This window comes from Nuphar pumila, chromosome 14 (genome assembly GCF_984573655.1).
Source record: "Nuphar pumila chromosome 14, dmNupPumi1.hap1.1, whole genome shotgun sequence".
NCBI classification, from domain to species: Eukaryota; Viridiplantae; Streptophyta; class Magnoliopsida; order Nymphaeales; family Nymphaeaceae; genus Nuphar; species Nuphar pumila.
In genome coordinates this window covers 19,325,344-19,352,832 of record NC_143262.1, presented here as the reverse complement: position 1 = coordinate 19,352,832, position 27,489 = coordinate 19,325,344, and the positions used below count along the sequence as shown (strand labels likewise).

Sequence of the window (27,489 nt, the reverse complement as noted above, 5' to 3'; positions counted from 1 at the left end):
GCTCAATCCGCTTCCCGGATCGGAGATCCTGCACATAGCAATGGGTAGGTGAAAAAGAGACATTACACTCAAAATCGATAATTTGAGAAACGGAAAAGAGATTTAGGTTAAGTTTTGGAATAATTTGTATTTTGGGAACAAATTTTTTTTTGTTTTGATCATAAGTTTTCTCAAGGTTTCCAATACCTTCAACATCTAAGGATGTTCCATCGGTGGTGGAAACGTATGATTTGAATTTATTGAGACTTGGTTTTGACAAAAGTGATGCATTCGGAGTCATATGAAAAGAGGCACCCAAGTCAAGAATCCAAGAAGTCATACCTAGAAAGGATGAGATGGCAGCACCGGAAGTGGATGGTGTAGAGGGTGATGGAGTGGAGTTCATCTTCATGAATTGTTGTAGAGTTTCGGTAAGATGAGCAATGGACTCCTTTATGTCTCCATCCTTTTTTGAATCTTCATTCAGAGGAATTTCCCCAACGGAAGCTACCTTCTTTTTAAACTTGGGTCAATCCGGACGAATATGGCCCGGTTCATTACAATTATGGCAAATAATTTTTCTTCCTCCACCACCACCATTATTTTTCCAAAAATGGGGTGGTTTGTATAGCCTTACATTGTTGTCGAGTCTAGACATGGCATGAACTTCATCAACATCCTTTTTTAAGGCCAAACGAGTCTCTTTTTGACATAAATCGACCAAAATGTCACTTAGAGGAATAGAAGCCCTATGAAGGAGGGATCTTCTTAATTGCCCAAATTCAGGACAAAGCCCATGAATAAATTGGAAAAATTTTTCCTTCTCCATATGATCTTGCCTCATAGCAATAGCACTACCTTCCCATTGTGGTTCGAGAAGGATAAGTTCATCCTATAAAGAAGATAGGGTACTATAATAGTCCCTAATACTCATATCACCTTGCTTGGTTTCTCTTACTTTTTCTTGTAAGAAGAAATGTCTAGCAAGATCTCTTTGAGTGTACATGCCTTTCATAAAGAACTAAGCTTCATTGGCCCTCTTGAACTTTGCAAGATTTGCACAAATTTTTAATTCAACATTATTCATGAACTATGTTAAAATCTTAGCATGCTCAATTTCCCAATCTTCCATTTTTTTAAGAGAAGTCAAGAATGGCTTTCTCTTTTTCTTTTTCTTCTTCATTCAATGTGTTTTCCTCATTGCCTTCAAACTTGGTCAATTTTAATTGTGGTTCCAGAACGGTTCCACACACATAACCCCAAAGTTTTTTACCTTTGAGGTTATTTTCCATAGCGGACACCCACGTACGATAATTGGTCCCATTTAATTTAAATGAGAGATCGATTTTGGCATCCGTGTTGGCCATTTATAGAGAAAGAGTTTGAAAGCAAGAGAGAGGAGAGATATTACTTGACAAGAGAGGATCAAATGAAGCTTTCACAACCAAAGCTCTGATACCATGTAATGAAGTGTTGAATAAGAGGAGCGATATCTTCAAGAGCAAACAAGAGAGCACGTACATACGCAAATAGCCACTAATGGGCAAGATTACAACAAAACCACAAAAGTGGCAAAACACCCAAAAGAAGAGGAAAAAATATATTTCACTCAAGAAGGCTTCAAAGAAGCATACAATACAATGGAAGAAACCCCTTTATGTATAAACACAAGGAGAGGACACTTGGAAGGGCTCCTAAGGGACGTTGGAGCCTTTCCAACGGTCACAAATGTGACCGTTGGAGGCTCCAACATCCCTTAAGGGGGGCTTTTCCAAGGTAAAAGAAAAAAGAAAAAAGGAAAAAGAAAAGAGAAAAAAAGAAAAAAAGAAAAAAGGGAAAAAGGAAAATATAAAAATATACATGTGGCGTGAAATAGTAAAAAGACTATTTTACCCCTAGTGGGTATTACAAAGGGAATACATATATTTATATATGTAGATAGACACATAGACATATATACGTAAAGTATATATGTGTATGTGTCATAATCTATATATATAAATATATATATAGCATATTTTAACACTACCAGTCTGTTTTTTACTTCACGTAATTAAGTTTCCTCCTACAAACACCCAGAACCCTGTTGTGGACTTTCTATCATCGATGGCCTCTGCATAGTCTGCATCTGAGTACGTAATTATATCAAGGTTGGAGCTTTGTTTATATAGCAATCCCTTTCCAGGAGAGGATTTCAAATACCTGAGAATCATCATAGCTGCCTGCCAATGCACTCGAGTTGGCTTGTCCATGAATTGACTTATTTTGCTCACGACCAAGGAGATATCTGGCCTTGTTACAGTAACATATAAAAGTTTACCAACCAAGGATCTAAAACTACTATTGTCAATTGGTTCTGCTTGTTCATCATGCATATGAAGTTTAGGATCCATTGGTATATTGGCTGGTTTGGCACCTAACATCTCTGTTTCCTGCAGTATGTCAAGTACATACTTTCTTTGTGATAGAACTAACCCCTCACTGCTTCTGGTCACCTCTATGCCCAAGAAATATCTGAGAGAACCGAGATCTTTTGTGACAAAGTGCTTCTGAAGATGAATTTTTGTGTCTGAGATGTCCTTTGCACTGCTCCCTATAAGAATAATATCATCCACGTACACAACCATAACCACAATACCAACAGAGGTTTTCTTGATAAACAAGGAGTGATCTTATGCTGACCTGTTGAAGCCAAATGCAGACATAATCTCAAATAACTTCTGAAACCATGCACGGGGACTTTGTTTTAGGCCATATATGGCCTTCTTTAGTTTGCACACCTTGATACACTCCCCTGAACCTCAAACCCGGAAGGTTGCTGCATGTACACAGTCTCAGACAGATCCCCATACAAGAAGGCATTTTTCACATCTAACTGGCATAAACTCCACCTACAATTAACAACTATAGATATGACCATACGAATAGTCCCAAGACGGGCGACTGGAGAAAAAGTCTCAAAGAAGTCAACTCCATATGTTTGAGCTATGTTATAGGGATTCGGCTAGCAGGGTGCCGCACCCGCATCGACACGACTCAATGTGGGTGTAGGTGCGGGTGCGGCATCGGGTGCGGTCAACCCGATCCTGGGTGCGTTGACCGCACCCAGGGTCATTTCGGTCCATTTTTTGGATTTTTTTTTTTTTTAAAAATTGCCCTATGAAATTGTCTGCGAATTTTTTTTAAAAAAAATTTAATGACAGCTGCTTGTTTTATAAAGGGGCACTTGTGTCCACAACATCTGACGAGCTTTGTTGGCATCCCATGCTATTCCTGCCTCCAAATAATTAATTCGCAGCATTGGAAAACATACTGTTAACTTGGAAATGATGATCCTTCTTCGTCAAGGATTTTCTCTCTCCATAATAAATGATAATGGTGGTAGTAGCCTTGGTGGCTATTAGTATTTCTTTTCTTCTGACGAGATGGGTGCTCTAGCCGTAGCCTTGTGTAGACCTCTCTTTTCCACATGTCAAATCCAATAAATTTCTTTTAGCTGTGATCTGTGTGCAACTGTATATAAAATGAAATTTGAAGAACCCTAGGCAGTGGCGTGGCAGTGGAGCCGTAGGCCTCATGAAGACTCTCTCTCCAACAAACCACATCAAGCCTTTCACTTATATTTTTTTTCGTGAAGACCAGGGAGTTTCAGACATGATTGAATCATGACAGTCAGCAGAACGCAGCAGGCTGGGTCGATCAGATTGCCAATCCTTTTGGTTCATCAATTTTGTCCCGTTGTGCCAAAGTACACAACAAGCAGAACGTGGGTAACAAGTCTTCAAACAAACACACCAGCAAAAAAAAAGTTGGACCCCCAACCCACGTCGGGGGCACCCCCAGACCCCTTTTATATATATAGATATACATTTTTGCCCCTGCCGCACCCCCGCGCCCGGGTTTTTTGAAAGTGCCGAATCCCCACACCCGCACCCGCACTCATGGATCCAACTGGTTGATGTAGATAATAGACACCACCCTCCTCATGGCCTCCACCAATCATCTTCCCCGTCAGCAAGTCCTAAAAAATACAACACACAGGATCAAATATCACCCTACAGTTATGCTCCTTAGCAATACGACTAACAAACAATAAATTTTGAGGAAATGAAGGAGCATGAAGGACATTAGTCAATTGAAGTGTGGGGGATATAGAGATGTTTCCTTGGCCTACAACAGGAGAAGATCTCCCATCAACAAGTATAACATTGCGAGGTTCAGCAACAAGATTTATCTTTGAAAAATTATGGGGAGTCCCACACAAGTGTCTAGAGGCACCTGAATCAATAATCCATTTACTACCTTGATAACTCAGGCTATCACCTGTAGAACATGCAACATCAGCAACAGGCATAGAAGCACTCAAACTAGGAAGCCGATGAGACAATAATTCATCGTACTATGCACGACTGAGAATAACCAAATCACTGAAAGAGGTAGTGGGAATCTCTGCCTCGAGTTTAGCAACTTGAGCCTTGGACACATTCGGTTTAGGTGATGGGATAGGAGGTCGACCAGTCTTATCCCAGCACCTATCTTCAAGATGTCCAAGTTTACCACAATATGTACATTGAAGCCTTCCTCTTCCTCTTATACTGCAACCACGACCTCTTCCTCGAAAATTCAAGAAAGTACCTCTTCCTCGAAAATTCAAGAAAGTACCTCTTCCACGACCTGAGGTGATTGCTAGGGCTGATGCCTGTGATTCAGATTGGGTTTGAGGAAGAGTGATGGCAAGCCTACTCAGACGATTGTAGGCTTCTGCAAGAGTAGGAACATCAGAACTAGTTAGCATTTGAACTTTGGCAACTGAAAAATCAGTTGATAACCCTGTAAGGAACCGGGAAACCATAGTCTGCTCCTGATGGGTCTTCTGTTTGGTGCAGCATAAGGGTTGTTTGGTGCAACATAAGGGTCTATGTGCATTTAGCCTCTCAAATACAGATTTAACAGAGGCATAGTATTGGGCCAAAGTCTGTTCTTGTTGTAACTGGTAAATTTCTTGCTCAACTTGTAGAATACGACTCACATTGGTTTTATGAGAATATGTATCACGGAAATTGTCCCATATTTGTTTAGCTGAGGTATAATAAATCAGTCCATCTGCTATATGAGGTTGTACACTGTTCATTACAGGGTTACCGGAAGCGCCTAGCTAAAAGGGGAAGCGCGCTTCCCCGAAGCGCGCTTCAGAAGCGCGAAACCTTGCGCTTCCGAAGCGTGGGGGGAAGCGTCCCCCTTTTTTGGGAAGCGTGTTTCCCTTTAATGGGGGACGCGTTTCCCTTTAATGGGGGGGCGTGCTTCCCTTTAATGGGAAGCGTGCTTCCCATCACGCTTCCCCCTCGCTTCCCCCACGCTTCCCCTGTTTTTTTCAATTTTTTGTATTTTTTATTTTTTATTTTTATTTTTTTCGCTTCCCCCTCGCTTCCGAGACGCTTCCTAGGTCGCTTCCGAGACGCTTCCTAGGTCGCTTCCGAGACACTTCCCGAATCGCTCCTAAGTGGTCCCACGCTTCCTAAAATTTTGAAAGTGCCTCGCTTCCCGCTCTCGCTTCCCGTATCGCTTCCCGCTCCCGCTTCCTCAACTGGCAACCATGGTTCATTATCCATGACATCACAATGTCATTGTCTTCATCCCGGGTTGCATATTTTCTGGTTCTTTCAGTGGGCTCCAATTCCAACAGGACATGCTTTTTTCGATGACCAGAAACCGATATCATGAAGGTACAAGACCACCTTGCATAATTAGTATCATCTAGCTTAACTGAAGATCCATACGAAAATGGATTCGCAAAGGCCTTGTATTCACCAATGACCTCTGCTTTTTGGTCGTTATCTTGAGCATGTGACTCAGCCATAAAAAATTTATTTGCTCACGAAGGACAACAACTAGACACGACTAAAAAAAAATTCAACAACCCAGCTATTTTTGCGCAACAAAGAGTCTCCTGCGCAATTTGCTTCCACATCTGAATAGCTATCAGATCATCACCACAACCACATAATATATAATTTTTAAGAAAAGACTATTGACTTCAAGACTGTAATTTTTCAGTAAGACTACCAACTTCAAGACAGAAACCCTTACCATTTAATCTCCACAGTAATGATCTGATCGCAGACCTTTAACAACGATCTGTTTTTTTTTTCAGATCACTATTTTCCAGTCAGATCGCTAACTGCAACATAGTTTAACATCCTCCATTAAAAAAATTTAACCTAAGACGACACCACTCAGATTTGAACTGTGATCTCTTGATTTCAGATCCAATCATAGTCTTCAGACCAACATGCTTCTCCTTATGCGTCTCAATGATCAGGCACAATCTGATTTTTTTTAATCCACGAGCAGATCACGATCCACGACACCCAATTCTTCTTCACCCTTCACGATCAACAGCAGCCTCATCACCACGATCAACAACAACGTCATCCACGAGCAGATCACGATTCACGACACCCAATTCTTCTTCACCCTTCACGATCAGCAACAGCCTCATCACCACGATCAGCAACAGCGTCATCCCAGAAGGGAGACCCGCTCTGATATGATCTATTTTAGAGAGATGAGAGAGAGAGAGATCGACGTTCATTAACCTTAATCACCTATTTAAATAGGGATTAGAAAAGAGGAAATTTATAAGTAGGCATACGTAATTGTGCTAAATTATGTATGACCACCCCAGATCTATGAATATTGCTTTTAACAGTATTCAATATTTTAGGCATGATAATTTAGAACATCTATGTGCTCTTGAAAAATATACCAGCAATGAAAAACAGGAAGAGATACAAACAAGAAGGTTATCTAGAGTATAAAAAAATCTTAGAAAATTTGTTTCCTATGAGTCTTTTTTACCTAAGTATCAAGCCTACATTGCATTAATACATTCTTATATAGAACCTTCCAACTATACTGAAGCAAAAGAACATCCTGAGTGAGTAGAAAATATGAGAGTGAAATTAAATGCCTTAGAAAAGGCGAATACTTAGACTATTCAAGACATTCCACCAGAAAAAAAAACCTATAGGTTGTCGATGAGTGTATAAAGTTAAAACTAAGAGTGACAAAACTCTTGAAAGGTATAAAGTCAGATTAATTGCCAAGGGATATTGCAAGAGTATGAAAGACTACGAGGAAACTTTTGCTCTAGTTGCTAAAATGACTATAGTTAGGACCTTAGTAGCACTTGCCTCTATAAAGAAATGACCTATATATCAAATAGATGTTAAAAATGTGTTTCTCAATAGAAGCTTGGTTAAAAAAGTTTATATGAAACCGCCACATATCATAGTTATTCTTAAAAGAAAAGCTCTTCATTTAGATAAGGCCATGTATAGTCTTAAACAAGCACCAAAGGCTTGGTAATGACAAGTTCAGTCAAGTTATGCTTAAATTTGATTTTCAATCTTGTTTGACTGACATAACTTTGTTTGTTAAGATTTTTGATGTAGGTATTATTATCCTTCTACTCTGCATAGACGATATGATTATCACTGGAAGTGATAAATAGGGAGTTAAAAACATTAAAAAGTTTCTCAAAACACATTTTGAAATGACTGATTTGGATTTTTTTTTTTAAATTCTTGGTATAGAAGTTGCTTATTCTTCTAGAGGTTATTTGCTGACTCAATCTAAGTTTGCTCTAGATATTGTTGTCAGATTTGGTATCTCAGATGAGAAAAGGGTTGACACTCCCGAATTTGTCAATCTCAAAATGAAGATTGATAATGGAGAACCACTTGAAAATCCACTGTCATATCTCTCAATTATGAGACCTGACATTGCTCATACAGTTCACATAGCAAGCCAATTTCAGCATGCTCCTACCACTGTTCATATGAAAACTATTTTACGCATTATTAAATATATTAAAACTTCTGTTTTTCAAGGACTTTTCTTGTTTGCTTCTTCCTCCTTAGATTTAATTGCTTATACTGATGTTAACTAGGAAGGAGATTCAAATAACCGACATTCAACTGCTGGTTTCTGTGTATTTTTGGGTGAATCGTTGATTTCTTTGAGGTGCAAGAAGCATCAAGAAGTCTCTCTCTCATCAATTGAAGTTCAGTACAGAGCCATGGCTACAACCACTATGAAAGTGGTTTGGCTAAAGAAATTGCTGGATGACATGGGTGTTTAGAGTAAATGAGCATCACGACTATACTGTGACAACAAAAGTTTCATTTACATTGTCAGCAACCAGACCTTCCACGAACAAACCAAACACATTGAGATGGATTGTCACTATGTACGAGAGAAATTCCAATACGGCACTATTGATCTTCCCTATGTTACTTCAGAATATCAATTGGCAAATTTCTTCACCAAACCTCTCTCAGCTCCTAGATTTCACTTTCTCTTAGACAAACTTTCGGTTATCCAACCGTAAGTTTAAGAGTGTTAAAAATAATATATAGTAACTGTAATGAAGTGCCAAATGAAAAGAGCAACGTCTCCAAGCGAAAGCACGGAAGCACGCACATACACAAGAGGCCACTAAAGGGCAAAATAAACCACAAAAGTGGTCAAGCACAAAAAAGAGATAAAAAATATATTTCACTTCATAGAATGCTTCACAAGAAGCTTAGGGAATACATGGGGCTGTGCCCCTTATTTATACACAGCAAAGGACCCAAGGAGGGGCTCCCATAGAGTCGTTGGAGCCCCTCCAACGGTCATATTTATGACCGTTGGAGGGGTCCAACGACTCTATGTGGACCCCTCTCAATTGAATAAAAACAAAAAAGACAAAAAAGGAAAAAGAATAAAGAAAAAGAAAGAAAGAAAAAGCATATCAAAGATATGCGTGTACAGGTGAAATGACGGAAATACCCTTATCGGGTTTTACAATATAAATATATATATATATATATATATTTATATATATATATATATTTATATATATAGATAGACACATAGACATATATATATCATATATATGTGTATGTGTCGTAATCTATATATATATATATAAGTACAACATATTTTAACACCCCCCCTCAAACGCATGGTGAAATCACCGAGAGTTTGCTAAGGAGGAAGAAGAAGCGAGGCGAAGGCAAAGCTTTGGTGAAGAAGTCTGCCAACTGATATTCGGTAGGAACATATGGAAGTTGAATGGTGCCTCGTAAAAACTCATCCCGAACATAATGACAGTCCATCTCAATATGCTTTGTTCGTTCATGAAAAGTGTGATTGCTAGCAATATAAATGGCGCTTTTGTTGTCACAGCACAACTTTGAGGGAGTTGAGAATGAGACACCCATATCTTTAAGTAAGCTTCTTAACCATATAATCTCAGTTGTGGTAGTGGCCATCGCACGATATTCTGCTTCAGTAGATGAGAGAGAAACTTTACGTTGCTTCTTACACCTCCAGGAGATAAGCGACTCCCCAAGAAACACACAATAACCTGTGGTAGAAATACGATCATCGGGGTTACCCCCCCAATCAGAGTCAGTATACGCAAGTAAAGTAAGAGGTGAAGAAGAGGATAAGAATACTCCCTTAGTGATGGAATCTTTTAAGTATCTGATAATCCTCATTACTGCTGCCATGTGAGTGGTGGTAGGAGCAGTCTGAAATTGGCTTGCACTATGAACTGCATGAGAAATGTCAGGCCTGGTGATAGATAAATATGTTAAGGATCCAATCAATTGACGATAAGGTGTGGGATCTGCTAAAGGAGTGCCATCATTGGCTCTCATCTTGGCATTGATCACTTCTGGAGTCTCCACCCTTTTGTCATCTGTCAGCCCAGACCTAGCAATAATATCAGAGGCAAGCTTCATCTGAGATAAGACATACCCCTTGGGGGAGTATGCAACTTCAATTCCTAAGAAATACCTCAAAAAACCCAGATCAGACATATCAAAATTTTTCTTAAGAATATTTTTAATAAAATCAATACATTTCTTATCATTACCTGTGATAATCATATCATCAACATATAATAACAAAATTGTTATGTATTCATTAGAGGATTTAACAAACAAAGCAGTATCTGTGTAACATGAGGAGAAACCATTATCCAGAACTACTTTGCTAAAAAGATCATACCAAGCTTTTGGTGCTTGTTTTAACCCATAAAGAGCTTTGTTTAATTTTAGAATATTACCTTTCCCAATTTCAAGACCCGGCGGAGGGTCCATAAGAACTTCTTCACATAAAGTTCCATTTAAGAATGCATTTTTAACATCAAGTTGGTATATAGGCCATTGTTTGATGGATGCTAAAGCAATTAAGGTTCGTACACTAGTCATTCTGGCCACAGAAGCAAAGGTTTCTTCATAATCAATCCCATATTCTTGGGCATAGCCTTTAGCAACCAAACGAGCTTTGTATCTCTCAAGAGACCCATCACATTTGGTTTTGACTTTATATACCCATCTACACCCAATTGCCTTTTTTCCTAAAGGTTGAGGAATAATGCTCCAGGTTTGGGCCTTGTTAAGAGCCTCTAATTCGATTTCCATAGCTTCAATCCAATGTGAGTGATCTTTAGCTTCCTTGAATGAGGTAGGTTCGTGATACGAATGTATTAACATAAGACAGGCCCTATAATTCGGAGAAAAGGATTCATAGGACACAAACTTTTGTGGTGGCCTACTAGTACGAGAAGATCTCCTAGGTAGATTGTTGTCAGTAGATTCTTCTAAAGAGAAGTCTTGAGAGTATCTGTCAATAGCAGGTTGATGTTCATTTCCTATCCGTCGGGTATAGACATTTATATCATTAAGGTTTTCATTTTGGGAGGTATTATCATGTTGTGGTATATCATTATAATGTAAAATTCCATCACAACTAGTATCTCAAGTAATAGCCTCAGGAGACTCAATTCTAGGAGCTAAGTCAAATAGAAAAGAATTATCGATGTCTTCCTTAGATGTGTGAATATCGAAACCATTTTGTTCTTCAATAAAGTTTACATTTCTCGACACATATAATTTATTGTTTCGAATATCATAGCATCTATAGCCTTTTTTATTCTCACCATAGCCAATGAACATACATTCAATAGCTTTAGGTGACAACTTATCTTGTCCTAGACTAAGTACAAAACATTTGCATCCGAAGATTCTTAGTCTATTAAAATCGGGAGTAATTTTAAATAATTTTTCAAATGGTGAAATATTTTTCAAAGAAGAAGAGGGCATACGATTCACAAGATATGTTGCGGTAAGAAGGGCTTCGGCCCAAAAGTTTTTAGGAACACATTTAGACACAAGAAGAGTTCTTGTGGTTTCGATTAAGTGCCTATGTTTCCTTTCCGCAAGACCATTTTGTTGCGGAGTTTTAGGACAAGATCGTTGGTGCAAAATTCCATTTGTTTTAAAATAATTTTGAAAATCTTTAGACATATATTCTCCTCCTGAGTCGGATCTAAAAGTGGCTATATTGTGTTGGAATTGGTTTTGAACAAGAGCGTGGAACTCTTTAAAATTAGTGAAGACATCGGATTTATTCTTGATAATATAAACCCATGTGTATCTAGAAAAATCATCAATAAAAGAAACATAGTAAGAGAAGCCTCCTTTGGACATAACGGGTACCGGTCCCCATACATCGGAATGCACAAGTTCAAAAGGCCTTTTTGACACAAAATTGCTATGAGAATATGGAAGAGAGTGAATTTTTCCAAGAATACAATCATTGCATGTAAATGTATTTGTATTACGAAATTTTTCCAAAAATGGAAAAAGGTACAATTTGGAAATACTAGGGTGTCCAAGTCTCTTATGCCAAGTCTCAATATCTTTGGATTGAACATGATTACAAAATGATTTGGATGGCAAAGACAAAAAATCCATATAGTAAAGGTCCCCTCTTCTATGGCCTTGCCCAATCCGCTTCCCGGACCGGAGATCCTGCACATAGCAATGGGTTGATGAAAATGAGACATTACATTCAAAATCGGTAATTTGAGAGACGGAAAAAAGATTTAGATTAAGTTTTGGGATGATCCGGATTTTGGGAACAAAAAATTCTTTGTTTTGGTCATAAATTTTCTCAAGGTTTCCAATACCCTCAACATTTAAAGATGTTCCATCGGCGGTGGATACATATGATTTAAATTTATTGAGACTTGGTTTTGACAAAAGTGATGCATTTGGAGTCATATGGAAAGAGGCACCCGAATCAAGAATCCAAGAAGTCATACCTGGAAAAGAAGAGATGGCGGCACCGGAAGTGGAAGGTGAGGATGATGATGTAGAGGCGTTCATCTTCATAAATTGTTGAAGAGTTTCGGTTAGATGAGCGATGGAATCCTTTATGTCACCATCCTTCTTTGAATCTTCATTGATGATTGGAGGGATCTCTCCCACGGAAGCTACCTTCTTCTTGAATTTAGGGCAATCGGGACGAATATGGCCCGGTTCATTACAATTATGACAAATGATTTTTCTTCCTCCACCACCATTATTCTTCCAAAAATGTGGTGGTTTATATGATCTTACATTGTTGCCGGGTCTAGACACGGCATGCACTTCATCAACATCTCTCTTCAAGGCCAAACGGGTTTCTTCTTGACATAAATCAGCCAAAATATCGCTTAGAGGAGTAGAGGCCCTATGAAGTAGAGATCCTCTAAGTTATTCAAATTCGGGACGAAGCCCATAAATAAATTGAAAGAACCTCTCTTTTTCCATTTGCTCTTGTCTCATAGCAATAGCACTTCCTTCCCATTGCGGTTCGAGAAGGACAAGTTCATCCCATAAAGAGGATAGGGCACTATAGTAGTCCCTAATGCTCATATCACCTTGCTTGGTAGCTCTTACCTTTTCTTGTAGAAAAAAATGCCTAGCAAGGTCTCTTTGAGTGTACATACCTTTCATAAAAAACCATGCTTCATTAGCCTTTTTGAATTTTGCAAGGTTTGCACAAATCTTCAATTCGACATTATTCATGAACCATGCTAAGATTTTAGCATGTTCACTTTCCCAATCTTCCATTTTAGAAGAATAATCAAGAATAGCCTTTTCCTTTTCTTCTTCATTCAAAGCTTTTTCTTCACCTCCTTCAAATTTAGTTAACTTTAGTTGTGGTTCCGGAATGGTTCCACATACATAACCCCAAAGCCTTTTACCTTTGAGATTATTCTCCATAGCGGCCGCCCACATGCGATAATTGGTCCTATCCAATTTGAATGAGAGATCGATTTTTGCATCTTTGTTGGCCATTAGAAGAAAAATTTATAAGACAAGAGAGGGGGAGAGGTATTACTTGTCAAGAGAGGATCCAATGAAGCCTTCTTAACCAAGGCTCTGATACCATGTAATGAAGTGCCAAATGAAAAGAGCAACGTCTCCAAGCGAAAGCACGGAAGCACGCACATACACAAGAGGCCACTAAAGGGCAAAATAAACCACAAAAGTGGTCAAGCACAAAAAAGAGATAAAAAATATATTTCACTTCATAGAATGCTTCACAAGAAGCTTAGGGAATACATGGGGCTGTGCCCCTTATTTATACACAGTAAGGGACCCAAGGAGGGGCTCCCATAGAGTCGTTGGAGCCCCTCCAACGGTCATATTTATGACCGTTGGAGGGGTCCAACGACTCTATGTGGACCCCTCTCAATTGAATAAAAACAAAAAACAAAAAAGACAAAAAAGGAAAAAGAATAAAGAAAAAGAAAGAAAGAAAAAGCATATCAAAGATATGCGTGTACAGGTGAAATGACGGAAATACCCTTATCGGGTTTTACAATATAAATATATATATTTATATATATAGATAGACACATAGACATATATATATCATATATATGTGTATGTGTCGTAATCTATATATATATATATATAAGTACAACATATTTTAACAGTAACTAGGTTTTTAGTTTAACTTTTTTAATTTTTTAGTTTGGTTTGTATTGAACTAGTTAATACGAAAGAGTCGTTGGACTCCCAACGACTCTATCTTCCCACCTCTCTTTTTGTGTATAAATATGGGGCATTGCCCCCACTCTTTGTATTAGTTTTGTGTGGATTACAATCAATAAGATTATTATTTTTTCACTTGTTCTTGAAAGCCATTTAGTGGGTATTTGTGTAAGAACCCTTCTTGTGGTTCTTTTAAGTGTTCATTTTGGTATTTTTAGTGGAACTTTTTGAGTGTCCATTGTTGGTGATTTAGTGAACATCCTTGAAGGAGCTCATGTTCTTACATATACCCATATTTTTGCTTTTATAATATTTAGGAATTAAAATTTTTATTAAAATCTAATAATGATGGTTATCAATTTGGAGAAAACACATGGGAAGTGAGTGAAAGCATGAAAGGAAACACATGAAGAACATGAAAAGAAACATGAGAAAAATATATACAAAGCATGGGAGAATCGAGATTCCCATGAAGCTTCAGAAGCAAGGAGTATCGAGCTTTGAAAGTGGTTTCTGGGAAGTGCGCTTCTCACCTATCTAAGAAGCTTCCAATAACTCTTGTATGCACTGAAAGTCACTCATCGCTGAATATATGAGTTCTGGTTAGGAAACTTTAAGAGTCTTGGATCAATGGTTCCCATCAGCTACCACCAAGTGATGTCTGGGAACATTATCGTGCCTGAATGTTTGAAGCGAATTCTCTCTCGGAGGTCATTTGCATTTGTTAGAGTAAAATTTTTTATGATTCAGAAGGTGATAATCTCATCTTTTCGAAGCTCGCCTGTGAGTATAAATAGCATTCATTTCTTTACTAACTGCCAGTAAGAGGGTAAATACTGTTGCTTTTTTCCTACACAAAGAGGAATTGGTACATTAATCTGCCTGGTTTGGTTTGGTTTGGTATCTGACATCTGTCAGCTATGATTTCATGATGACTTGAGAATATTTGGTGAAATATCTGTTCTGGTTGCACGTAGTTCACTAGGACAGAGTTTGGCCTGTGTATTTGTGTATGAGATGCACTTCGGTATCTAATTCCGTTGTACATGTCTGAGATAGTCTATGATTGTATGCTGATTATTAGAACCATGATTTACCTATCTATTTCTCCATGACATGAACATCTGATTCAGGTTATGCACTGCATATAATATATTAAGTATTCTGTGTAATGTATGTTCTTTTTAACGACTTATCTGCTGTTCAGTTGTGCTATCTCCTGTTATGGTACACAGAAGAACTGGTTTCAGCAAATCTATCTTAACTAAATCTGCTGCACGGTCGTCATATTTCCTGTTACTGTACACTCAATAGCACTGTTTTCAGTGGATCCAGCTTCCATGTGTAAGGGATCAGTGTTGATAATGATATGGAAAGAAAAGGAGTTAAATCACTGTTTTTCCAATTAAGCTGAACTTGAAAACTATGATAAGACTTCAGCCATGTAAGATTTTATTGTTGGAAAGGTGTTATTCAGTATGTTCATGCACAAATTTAGATCTACAAATAAAATTCACACCTCAAGCTGAAGATGACAAGGAGAAAATATTCAACGAGTGAGAAAGCCATGAAAGAATATGAGAAGAGCTTTACTGATTTTATTCTACCTATTATAGGCATAGCACACCATTTAGATTTATTCCTCAACCTCCACCATTTGAAGGAAACTCAAATTCGGAATGCAAACATTGTGCCTCATTATTGCAAAAGCAATAAGGCATATAAATACAAATGTGCAAGTAAGAAGAAACTCAGTCATAGCTGCACCAGCATCCTTGGGACATCAAATGCTAACATTGGCTTGTCCTTCATGCTTTTTCAGCTTTAGTTGATTCCATGTCACCTAGTAGTACTCTGGATTCCTCTTAAAGCAGACAGAGTTGATACACTTTTGCAATTGTAGCTGCTGCTTTGTATTTTATCTGTTGTGTCTATCCCACTCTCTCCTTTTTCCCTGAACTTTCCCTCCCCCAAGTACAATCCCCCTAGTTACTTGACTCGAGCATCCTTTAACCTTTATTCGTGTAGAACAGCTTCCTGCTTTTTCTTGCATGTATGGTTGCACTTCTTTTTTAAATTGATTTTTGAATGAAACATTTTGCTTATTACTGTAAAAGAACAAAAAAAAATCTCCCAGTAGTACAACACAAAAGTTCCATAACTTTTTCCTGAGAATATCTATACATCTAGATTAATGTCCAAATATTTTTAGGAAAAGCAATACATCTGAGTTTCTTATCCAAATAAAGCACAACTGTAACATAAAATATATAAGGGCGAACCAATTCTATAATGGTTCTGCTTCAGCAATCTTCAAAAGCTACTAGAGCTTCCATGGTTCACAATCGTTAGAAATTTTTCCCAAAATAGATACACTATAATGCCAGAGGCATATCCAAACAATCTACACAAACTTATTGCCCTTAAACTATATCAAGCTTGTCATTTTCTAAATATATCTAATATTAGATTGCAGTTACTCCATTGTTGGGCCAAACACTATTATAAAGCACGTGAAATTATAACAGAATCTCAGAAGTCCTCGAAGAGCCTTTTTTTTCATTTTCAAAGTTACAAAATTATTCCACCTGGACACTCTAAAATTTCGCCAACAATGGAAATTAAGGAAAAAAGAACAAGGGAACAATGGAAGTCCCATGGAAACAGAAAATTTGTTGGTTTTTGCGACACTAGGTTCCATGACAGATCAATAATCATCACAGTGAGTAGTTAATTGGCTTTTCTTTTCAGACACAAGATCTTTGTATCCTAGTCCTTGAACAGTTAAAAGATATATCACCACAAACAGAGAAAAGTTAATATTGGCAGCATAGGAGAATAACAAATCAATTAGCAAGATTAAAACACACCTGTTCTTTGAAAATTACAGTTGCAGCATCCAATAAGAATTCTCTAGCAAGTTCAGGGCTCTTTGCATGCCTTTGAGATCGAGGACCATCGCCATCAATTTCATTGTCATCCCTGTCGACAGAATCATCATCCTGCAAACAGAATTGGAGAAATGTTAACAAAGAATATGACGAACAGAAACCATCAAGTGCCTTTATCCGCAACTTGGTATGTAATGAGTCTTGGTGCAACTTTTAGAAGATGTAAGAATATCATGAATGAGAAACTGTTAGAGAATAGACTACCTCTTCTTCCTCAGCATCTTCGGCATGTTCAAAGAACTTTCTAATGTTATCTCCTTTGTTGATAGTGACAAAACCATCTCCCACCATTAGTCTGCGATGAACACATGGTTGGCCATTCAATGCATGTGCTTTTACAATAAGGTCAACACAACGACCATCTAGCTTCCAAGCTCGTAATGTAATGAAGCATCCATTTAAACTAGCCAAATCAAGACCATCCACTTGGACACTCCTATTCATGCCAACATCTTCAAACTCACAAATGTCTGACTTTCCCTCTCCTGTTCCAACAGCCCATTCAAAGTGATGATAGGTGTCAGAAGCTTCACTGAAAGACTGGTGCCAATCAGCTTGGATAGAGGTATTTGATACCTGGAATTAAAAGCACAGGTCATTTATTGCCTCCATCCTTGTGATATCTCAAAGTTGTGCATGTTTACCAAGAATATAAAGTTATCAAACAGCATGAACATAAAAGGCCATTACAATTTCAAGAAAAGGCATGAACTTATTGCTAAATATAAAAAAAAAAAACTGATAAGATAACTATTAGAACTAACAAGAAACCACAAAAAAACAAGAAAGAAGATATTGGAGATCTACTGAAAAACTGTAGTTCCTCTAAGAATATAATGCTAGTGAACCAAGATGGACAAACACACCTCATACTGAAAGGATGTATCTGCAACACAAAACCAATTGGTGCAGCGAGGCTCTCTTCTCATCCGCTTCAGTTCCTTCAACTCTTTGAACTCACGAATGACATTTCTTCTACAATCCCTGCAAAATCTCTTGCTGTCAAACCTGCAACATCAAAACTATTTCTTAGTCATTGTTTGTATGTGTTTTTATTTATTGCTTAGAAATATAAACAAAAACACATTTTATAAACAAGAATTTTGCATTTAATTATAATTAAGTCAATGGTTGGATCACAAACTATTCAAACTAGGATGAAGAAGAAAGAGGGATAGGTGATGGATGGGAGAAGATGAAAAAAGAGGCATAGGAAGGATGAACATTGGGCATGGTGCTGGTGGTTTTGGTGTTGAAGGTGGGTGGTGGTGATTTTGATATTGAAGAAGGGGTTGAGTTGGTGTGGTTGTGAGGGTGGTTTGGCATTGAAGGAGGGGTGGAGGTGGATTTGGTGTTGAAGATGGTAGGCAGTGGTAGTGGTGGTGGTGATGGTAGTCATGGTGTCGAAGAAGAGGAAGTGGTGTAAGAAAATGTAACCCACAACCAAAATATCTCTCAAGAAATGCTCACAAAGAGATTACAAGAACCATAAGGGTTCATAAAGAGAGCTCAAGCACAAGAACCTCTAGGGTTCATACACAATACCCGAAAAAGGGTATACAAAATGAATAGGAAAAATAAACTTCATTAATTTGGGAGAAAATCCCACACACTTGAATGCATTACAAGGGGACAATACCCCATATTTATAGAGGAAGAGGAAGGAGTCATCAAGGGAGTCATTGGACTCCCAACGGCTCTATTTAGAGCCGTTGGGAGTCCAACGACTCTCTCAAAAAGTGCCTTTTGACTAGTCAAAAAGGAGATGGCTAAAAAAAGTCCAAAATCTAAACTAAAACCTAATTTCTAATTAAATCCTAACTAAGGCTAACTAAAGCTAGTTAAGGGAAAAGAAAAGAAAAAAGATTACATATGAGATATGAGATAGAATTACATATAAGATTACATATTTTAACACTCCTCCTCAAACTTACGGTTGGATAACCAAAAGTTTGTCTAAGAAAAAGTGAAATTGAGGAGCAGCGAGAGGTTTGGTAAAGAAGTCTGCTAATTGATATTCTGATGAGATGTAGGGAAGATTGATGGTGCCGCGTAGAAATTTCTCTCGTACGTAGTGACAATCCATCTCTATATGCTTGGTGCGTTCGTGGAACGTTCGATTGCTGGAAATATAGATAGAGCTTTTGTTGTCACAACAGAGATTTGATGCTTTTGTACTTTCGACTCCCATATCGGAGAGTAGCCATCAAAGCCAGACTACTTTCATAGTGGTTGTAGTCATTGCCCTGTAGTCAGCCTCTGTTAACAAGAGAGAGACTTTGTGTTGCTTCTTGCATCGTCATGAAACCAAATGTAATAACCACAATTTTTTAGGCATTTATTTAGATATATTATAATACAAATTTCATAACAAGTCTCAGATCCGGGACCCATAAAGGGATCTTTATGAATAAATTTACCTCGTATAATCTTATATGTATATATAAGTGCAATAATTTTAATTAATTAAATAATTCGAGGGATAACTATTTAAGATGGTGCGTAGATGGGTCTAGGATCCACCTTCCGGATCCATATACCCATATATATATTTTAAAGTATATATAAAATCATAATAAAATAAATAAAGCAGTAAATAGTTTTAGACGGATCCACCCTTATAACCAACCTGGATCCAAATTGGGATTTGGATCCCGAGTCGCAGAGTTCGGACCCGTTACCTGGATCCATAAGAAACCTACAAAATGGGTATTAAAGTATACGTATAATAACAATTATAAAATAAATAAATAACTAATATTAATTTTAAAATAAAAAAAAACCGGTATAAAGGGGTCAGATCCACAGTTGGATGAGGCTCCGCTATTCAGGGGCGATCCAGATCCATTTTTAAAATGGACTCAGTATCGCGAGTCGCGGGTCTCGGACCCGTGTAAGTGTTTTTAAAAGAATCAGAAACCAGAATCGTGCACTAGGCACGATTCTGGCAGAAAATCAAGAAAAGGAAGGGGGGGGGGGTTACACATGGCGTAATCGACCCCTCTGATTCTTCTGGAGGGAGAAGAAGGGGTCGAACCTCGAATAAAAGGGGAAAACCACCCCTCATTCGACAGTCTGGTCTTCCTCTCTCTCTCTCTCTCTCTCTCTCTCTCTCTCTCTCTCTCTCTCTCTCTCTCTCTCTCTCTCTCTCTTTGTGTGTGCGCACGCCAGCTCCGTCGCCGGCAAGCCTCCCGACTGCCTACTGCCATCGACGGCCACCACCTTTTCCTTTTTCGTTCTCCCTACCGATCGCCCCTTCTCGGCAGCACTGATGAGGCTCAACAGCAGAGAAAGCGTCATCAACGACCCTTCTCCCGTAACGACAATCTCTGATCGCCGAAAAGGTCGCTGAGAACAGGTACGGTGCTTCTAACGATTTTGGGGGAGGGATCGAAGATGGGTCTCGATCTCATGTGATTCTTTGAGAGGAGGGGTTCATGGTGCCGGAAATCCCTAACCCTTAGAGTTTGGGGATTTTGGAACTCCGAAAGAAGGATAGGGATGGGATTTCGGTGGTTGGGAAAGGAAGAGCAAATCGAACATAAAGTTGGGGTTTTCTGATTTTGAGTATCGGGTATCGCCAAGAATTGGGGGTTTCCGACTCTTAGTGTCGGTTAACCCCAGATTTGGGGATTTTCGACTCTATCCCTCGAAATCAGGAGGTCTCTGACTGTAGTATCGGGTAAACCTAGTTTGAGTTTCGATTATTGTGATTAAATAACCAGATTGGGTTTTTTCGATTTCTGTTGTTGAATAACCCAGATTGGGTTTCAGATTCTTGATGTTGAGTAATCCCAGATTGAGAGTTTCCGGTTCTTGGATTTGATAAACTCAGGTTTGGGGGTTTTCTTTACAGAATTGATGGGCCGACAATGATTGTTTCATTCGGAAAAATCAAAGCATACACGTGTTAATATATGTTGGGCGATTGCATCTGTTTTGAAAAAAAAAATGGTGGATTTCGGATTTTCCTAACAGAAGGGTTTTGTTTATGTTATGAACCTATTTATATATATATATATAGGAAGGGGGTATCTCAATAAGGTCGAACTTCTAGTTCTTGTGAAATCAGTCACGATTTATTTACTTGTGTATTTACGGCATATTTTCTTACTGTCTTTGTACATTCGATATGTTCCTTTCCTTGTGGATATGCCTCTCAGTGTAAACTTTAAGTAGTTATGTTATGATCTGACATGCCTTGCATTGGCTGATGTTCGGAAAACCAAGATTTTTCTTTTTATTAATCGAATTTCAGAATGTAAGAATAAATGACAAGTAAATACAGTACATAATATAGTTAGACAATGAAATTAAACCGGAATGCTTTACCTGTCATACCTAGTTGTGAACCTGTTCATCTGAAAACAACATCTGTGGTTGTTGAACCAAGTTTTAAATGGATATTTCGTTGTATTCTGTATAATTCTAGTGAAAATTCTCGTTATTCAATATTAGATGCATGATTTAACTAAGGTATATTCATTTGGTTATCATATGAATAGCTGATGGGGTTATATGCTTTTTAATATGTTGTTCAATATGTGGTGGCATCGAGAGTATTACTGGCTGGGTTGGATTTGTTTATTAGAACAAAAAGAAACAAATATATAATATATAATTCCTTTTTACCTCCTGCAGTGATATGCTATTCAGTTTGATAGGAAGAGTGTGAGTTTTAATGGATGCAGATTTGGTTGGAAATGAGCAATGTTATGATTATACATGTAAAATGGGTAGTCATGCTTCTACTAGATTAATGATGTCTCATTTAACATAAGTATGCGAAATTGAGGGGTTTATTCGCATGCACACACGTTCGCAGGAGAAATGCATTGGTGGATACATGTATGTGATGGAGGTAGTACACGTAATAAGAATGCATATGATTGAAAAATGCCATGCATATGGTTGGGTAATGTTCGCATGAGTGCACATGCTTTTGGCACTATTGGCCTAGTGTTATGAATAAACATTACTTGGTTTTATTATGTGATGCACCGATGGCTTAATTGGACCATCATCAGCCTGAAGAGTCGTGGGTTTGTTTTCCTTTCACACATGTTTTTTACTGCATCACTTAAACCATATAAGTTGGTATGGCACACTACTACACTGTTCTAGTTGTTCTCACGGGCTGGAGTTCCGTAAGGATTCCCGCAAGAGAGGGTGCGGGTTTTCACTTTACTTTTGCATATGGTGTTGCAAACTTAAGGAATTGAGGTAAATTAAAAACATAATAAAGAACCGTGTAATATATGTTCTAGGATCTTCCATCTGTAGAATGGAGATCTTAGAGATACGGTCTTGGAGAGACTGAGGATACAAAAACTTTGTGTGCTGTAATTTTGTCCCCTGAACCCGATATTGAGGTTCTTTCTCTTAGCTACAGTTTTAAGGAGACTTCGTCACTTTACCTGGGAGTGGTGTGTTGGTTACAACTGTGATTGTTTTGGTACCAAACAAGTGACACTTGTGGGAATGGGGTGTCCCTTGTGTCTCCGACATTAGATGTAGAGGTTTAATGTTCCGAAGGTGATTTGGTCGATGGCTAAGTTGAAACCCAGTAATAAAATATAAATCGTGTGCTAAGCTACCCTGGGAACCTACTTAACCTCGATGATCGTACCTGTTTGGTGTATCCGCGGGCAACGGTAATTAAAAAGAGAAACTTAAAGTTGTGTGCATTTAATAGGGCATGCATATGCAATGAAAAAAGAAAACTTAAAGGTAATATAATAAAGGAATTCATGCATTGAAAAGGTATCATGCATTTTCTTGTTACGCATTAGATCATGCATATTTGGATTGTTCTCTATATCATGACATGATATGGTGGTGGTATTAATTTACTTCCTGAAAGCATGTTGCAAGGTTTGGTTATTTAGTTCTTGATATATGGTACTGCTTTACTGTTCTCGATTGGTGAGTATATGCAATCTGTCGCATGTATGAATTGTTAGACACTGCAAATTGTTATATCTGCACTCACTCAAATCATTATATGAAATCTTATCCATGTTCTTTGTCTCACCTGGTTTCTTTAGAAGTAGTTATACTCAGAATTTCAGTTCTGACACCCTACTTTGTTGGTTTTTCACATAAAATTATGAACAGTGAGGTTGGACTGACTACTGGGAATGGATGAGAGTCATACTTAGGCTTGACAACTTCAGCAGAGGACAGAGTGGCTCTTTCTTTTACTTCAATCCTTCTTGCTTTTTCAGTTGTTGCTTTATTTTCAGTCGAATAAAACATTGTCTCTGAAATTCACTCTTATTCATAAATAAAGAAATTGTTTTGGTTCTTATGGATGATGGTTGTAAGTTCGTTTGTAGTGTTTGACTATCCAATTGGAATTAGAACTGTGAGGACCGCGGGTCTCTGAAAAGTTTTCCGCAACTCTTAAAAAAAGAAATATATTCCGCATTTTCAAAGGGTATGAGTTGGAGTCGTTAAACCAAAGATTCACCTAAGAAGACACAAAAACCAATAGTTGAGTGACAGTCATTAGGATCACCCCCCAATCTGCATCAGTATAAGCAATTAGTTATAGGTTAGAAGAAGCAGACAAAAATAGTCCTCGAAAAATAAAATTTTTAATATATCTAATAATATGCAAAATTGCTCCCATATGAACAGAAGTTGGAGCATGCTGAAATTGACTTGTTGTATGGACAACATGTGCAATGTCAGGTCTTGTAATAGAAAGATACGATAGTGCCCCGACGAGTTGTCTATAAGGAGTTGGATTCTCAAGCAGTTCTCAATTATCAATCTTCATTTTAACATTTATAACTTCGAGAGTGTCAACGTGTCTTTCACCTGAAATACCTGACCTAGCAACAATATCTAAGGCAAACTTAGATTGAGTTAGTAAATATCCTCTAGAAGAGTGCAACTTTTATACCAAAAAAGTATTTCAAAAAACCTAAATCACTCATTTCAAAATGTGTTTTAAGAAACTTTTTAATATTGTAAACTCCATGTTTATCACTTTCGGTGATAATCATGTCGTCAACATAGAGAAGAAGAAGAATAATACCTGCATCAAAATTCTTAACAAAAAAATTATGTCAGTAAGACAAGATTGAAAACCAAAATCAAGCATAACCTTACTAAACTTATCATACCAAGCTTTCGGAGCTTGTTTGAGACCATACAAAGCCTTATTTAAGCGAAGAGTTTTTCCTTTAGGGACATTAATTCCTGGTGGTGGATCCATATATACTTCTTCAACTAAACTTCCATTTAGAAACGCATTTTTAACATCCATTTGAAAAATATGTCATTTCTTTATAGAAGCAAGAGCTATCAAGATTCTAACAGTGGTCATTCTAGCTACTGGGGCAAAGGATTCTTCATAGTCTATTCCATATTCTTGGAAATAGCCTTTAGCAACTAATCGAGCTTTGAATCTCTCAAGAGTGTCATCACTCTTGGACTTAACTTTGTACACCCACCGACAACCAATAAGTTTTTTGTTGGGTGGGATATCTTGAATGGTCCATGTGTTTGCTTTTTCTAAGACTTTTAATTCAATTTTCATAGCTTTGACTCATTCAGGTTGATCCTTGGTTGTAGCATAACTAGAAGGTTCTTCATAAGAATGAATTAAGGCGATGTAGGCTTGATACTTTGGTGAAAAAGACTTATATGACACAATTTTTCCAGGGACTTTTGAGATTTTAGTGGACTTTCTAGTTGAAGACACAAAGTCTTGTTCCTCTGTGTATTTTTCAATGGCACATGGTCTTTCTAAGTTTCCTCGTCTAGAATATTGAATACAATCTTGGTTGCTATTAACTGGTTCTGTGTTAGTGATATCATTTTGATCATCTTGATCGATATCACTTTCATTACTCCTTCAAAGTAGGTCCAATAAAAAATAGAACTCATCTATTTTCGTAGAATCTTTATTTTCAAAGGGACTTTCGTTTTCCAAAAAAGATACATTTCTTAAGACATATAGTTTGTTATTTTTAAAATCGAAACACTTGTAACCTTTTTGATGATTTGCATAACCTAAAAAGGCACAGGAAATAGCACGTGGAGGAAATTTATCATTCTTATCTGTGAACACAAAACATTTACACCCGAATACCCTCAACCTAGAGTAATCTGGAGTTTGCTTATAAAGTTTTTCAGTTTAAGAAATATTGTTTATCGAGGAAGAAGGCATCCTATTGATAAGATAAACAACAGTTAAAGTTGCTTCAGACCAGAAATTTTTTTGTACTTGATGTGTAATGAGAAGTGTCTTTACTGTTTCTATAATGTGCCTATGGTTTCTCTCAACTAACCCATTTTGTTGAGGGGGGTAAGGAAAAAATTTTGATGTGAAATCCCATATACGTTCAAATGATCTTTAAATTCTTTTGATAAAAATTCTCCTCGTGAATCAATGCGAAATATTGAAGTATCCTCTTTAAACTGATTTTTTACCATATTGTGAAATATTTGAAAATAAGAGAAAACTTTGGATTTATCCAAGTGTGTCGTGTAAAGTCGTCTACAAAAATCACATAATATATAAAACCACCCGTTAATATAACAGGTGCGGGACCCCAAACATCGAAATGTATCAACTCAAGTGGTCGTGTAAAAACAAGGGTTCTTTCTTGAAAAGGTAGTGTTTTCATTTTTCCAAGAATACATTTTTCACATGTAAAAGCTTCAAAATTACAAAATTTTTCCATGTTTGGAAAAAAATGAATCTTGGATATACAAGGATGCCCAAATCTTTTGTGCCAAACATCCAAATCTAACTTTTGAACTTTACAACATAGTGTATTCTTGGGTATTTTCAAAAAATCCATGTAGTACAAGCCTCCTTCTTTATGGCCTTCCCCAATCAGATTCCTTGACTAGTGATTCTGTACTCGACAATCACGAGAAGAGAAGGAAACGTTACACCCATGGTTAGTTAATTGAGAAACTGATAAAAGATTTAGATTAAGTTTGGGAATATATCTAATTTTTGGAATACAAAATCTTTTTGAGTTTTGAGAGTATTTTCAAAACATCTTATTCCCTTAATCTCAAGAAATGTTCCGTCTGCAGCTAAAACATTTGATCCACTTGAGTTATGACATTGTGATAGCAATTTTATGTTGGGTGTCATATGAAAAAAAGCTCTAGAATCAAGAAGCCAAAGAGATTTACCGAAATCGGAGATGTCGACGGAAGAGACAGCGGCTCCGGGAGATGAAGAAGCTCTTTTTAGAAGAGATTGAAGCGCCTCCACCAATTGAGTTAGAGACATATTTCCAATAGATGTCTCACTTGATTCTTGCGGAGATTCAATTGTAGCAACTTTCTTTTCATAAGGTCTTTTTAATTTTGGACAATACGTCTTGACGTGTCTCGGTTCACGACAATAATAACAAATGACTTTTCTTTTTTCAAACTCACTTCCGTATTTTTCATCATTAATCCTCCCAACAAGTGGAGATTTATATGGGCGAACATGATTTCCCGGTCCAGATACTGCTAAGACTGAATCATCATCACCTTTGGAAATTCTTTTCTTGAGTATATTCTCTTTCATGCTGAACTCTTCTATTGTATCTTCGATGGAAGGGACTTTACCCCGATGGAGAATAGCGGATTTGGTTGACTCAAATTCCGATCTCAAACCATTGATAAATTGGAAGAAATGCTCTGAATTCACTTGATTTTGGCGAAGCTCTATATCATGTGGACAATGCCACTTTGGTTCAGGGAGGGCTTTTTCTTCCCATAACTCGGACAAGCTATTGTAATATTTTCTAATGCTCTTGTCCCCTTGAATCATATTACGGACTTTTTCTTGAAGATTGCATGTGGACAATATCCTTGAGAGAGTACATGATGCAGCATGGAGGATCCTGTTACACATGACGCAACGAAGATCGCTGGTAACGAGGCACTTCGGTGCTGAAGAAATGAGAATCACAATTGCTCCAGTTGTGCGATATGCTAAGAATACTAATGAAGATCACCGTAGAATGAATGGTGGATGATTTATTTTCAATAACCATTCAATCGAACAGTGAAATGAAATAACAAGTAGGAAACAAAAAACAGTAAACAAAGGGCTAAAGAGAGGTTGCTGCTGACTGTGCGTCAAAGGAAAACTCAGAATAAGAAAAAAAATCAATCTTCTCTCCCCCACGCAACCCTAAAATAGGGTATTAATAGGGTGTGACTGGATCTGGGTCTCGGGTCCAGTCCTTGGACCCAAGGCAATTCGTCGCTGCTGATGGATCAGGGTGCTGTCAATGTGCGGTGCTGCTTCCAGCCTTTGCTTGCCTTGAGTAAGTGCGTAGGGGCACCACGTCCCTTGCATCGGCTGCTCTGCATCATTCTCCCCTGGTTGGGAAGAAATCGGCTCTGACGACTTGTTGTCACCACAGTAAGCATATAGATCAGACACATTGAAGATAGGCGAAATGTTTCAATCTTCAAGCAGTTCAAGGAGGTAGCATTTGGACCCAATCGCCGGAGGATCTTGAATGGGTCATATTTCTTAGGACTCAATTTACCATAAGTACCCACTGGAAAACGCACAGGACGCAGGTAAACCCATACTAACTGACCAACTTGAAACTGGACATCTCGACGACCTTGGTCTACGAAATCTTTGTAAGCTTCGTAACTCTCAACAAGTTTGGCTCGGACTTGTCTATGTA

At 37.8% G+C, this 27,489-nt stretch overlaps 1 protein-coding gene across 1 annotated transcript in view; it reads right to left on the bottom strand.

The window, feature by feature from the left end:
* The window catches only part of LOC149816564 (uncharacterized), a 57,062-nt gene that overhangs the window by 16,508 nt on the left and 13,065 nt on the right, over positions 1 to 27,489 (bottom strand). The window contains exons 4-6 of the mRNA XM_089987570.1: positions 17,683 to 17,824; positions 17,021 to 17,392; positions 16,736 to 16,867 (exon numbers count right to left, since the gene is read on the bottom strand). Of these exons, the coding sequence (XP_089843696.1) occupies positions 16,736 to 16,867; positions 17,021 to 17,392; positions 17,683 to 17,824 (646 nt within the window). The remainder of the gene's footprint in view (positions 1 to 16,735; positions 16,868 to 17,020; positions 17,393 to 17,682; positions 17,825 to 27,489) is intronic.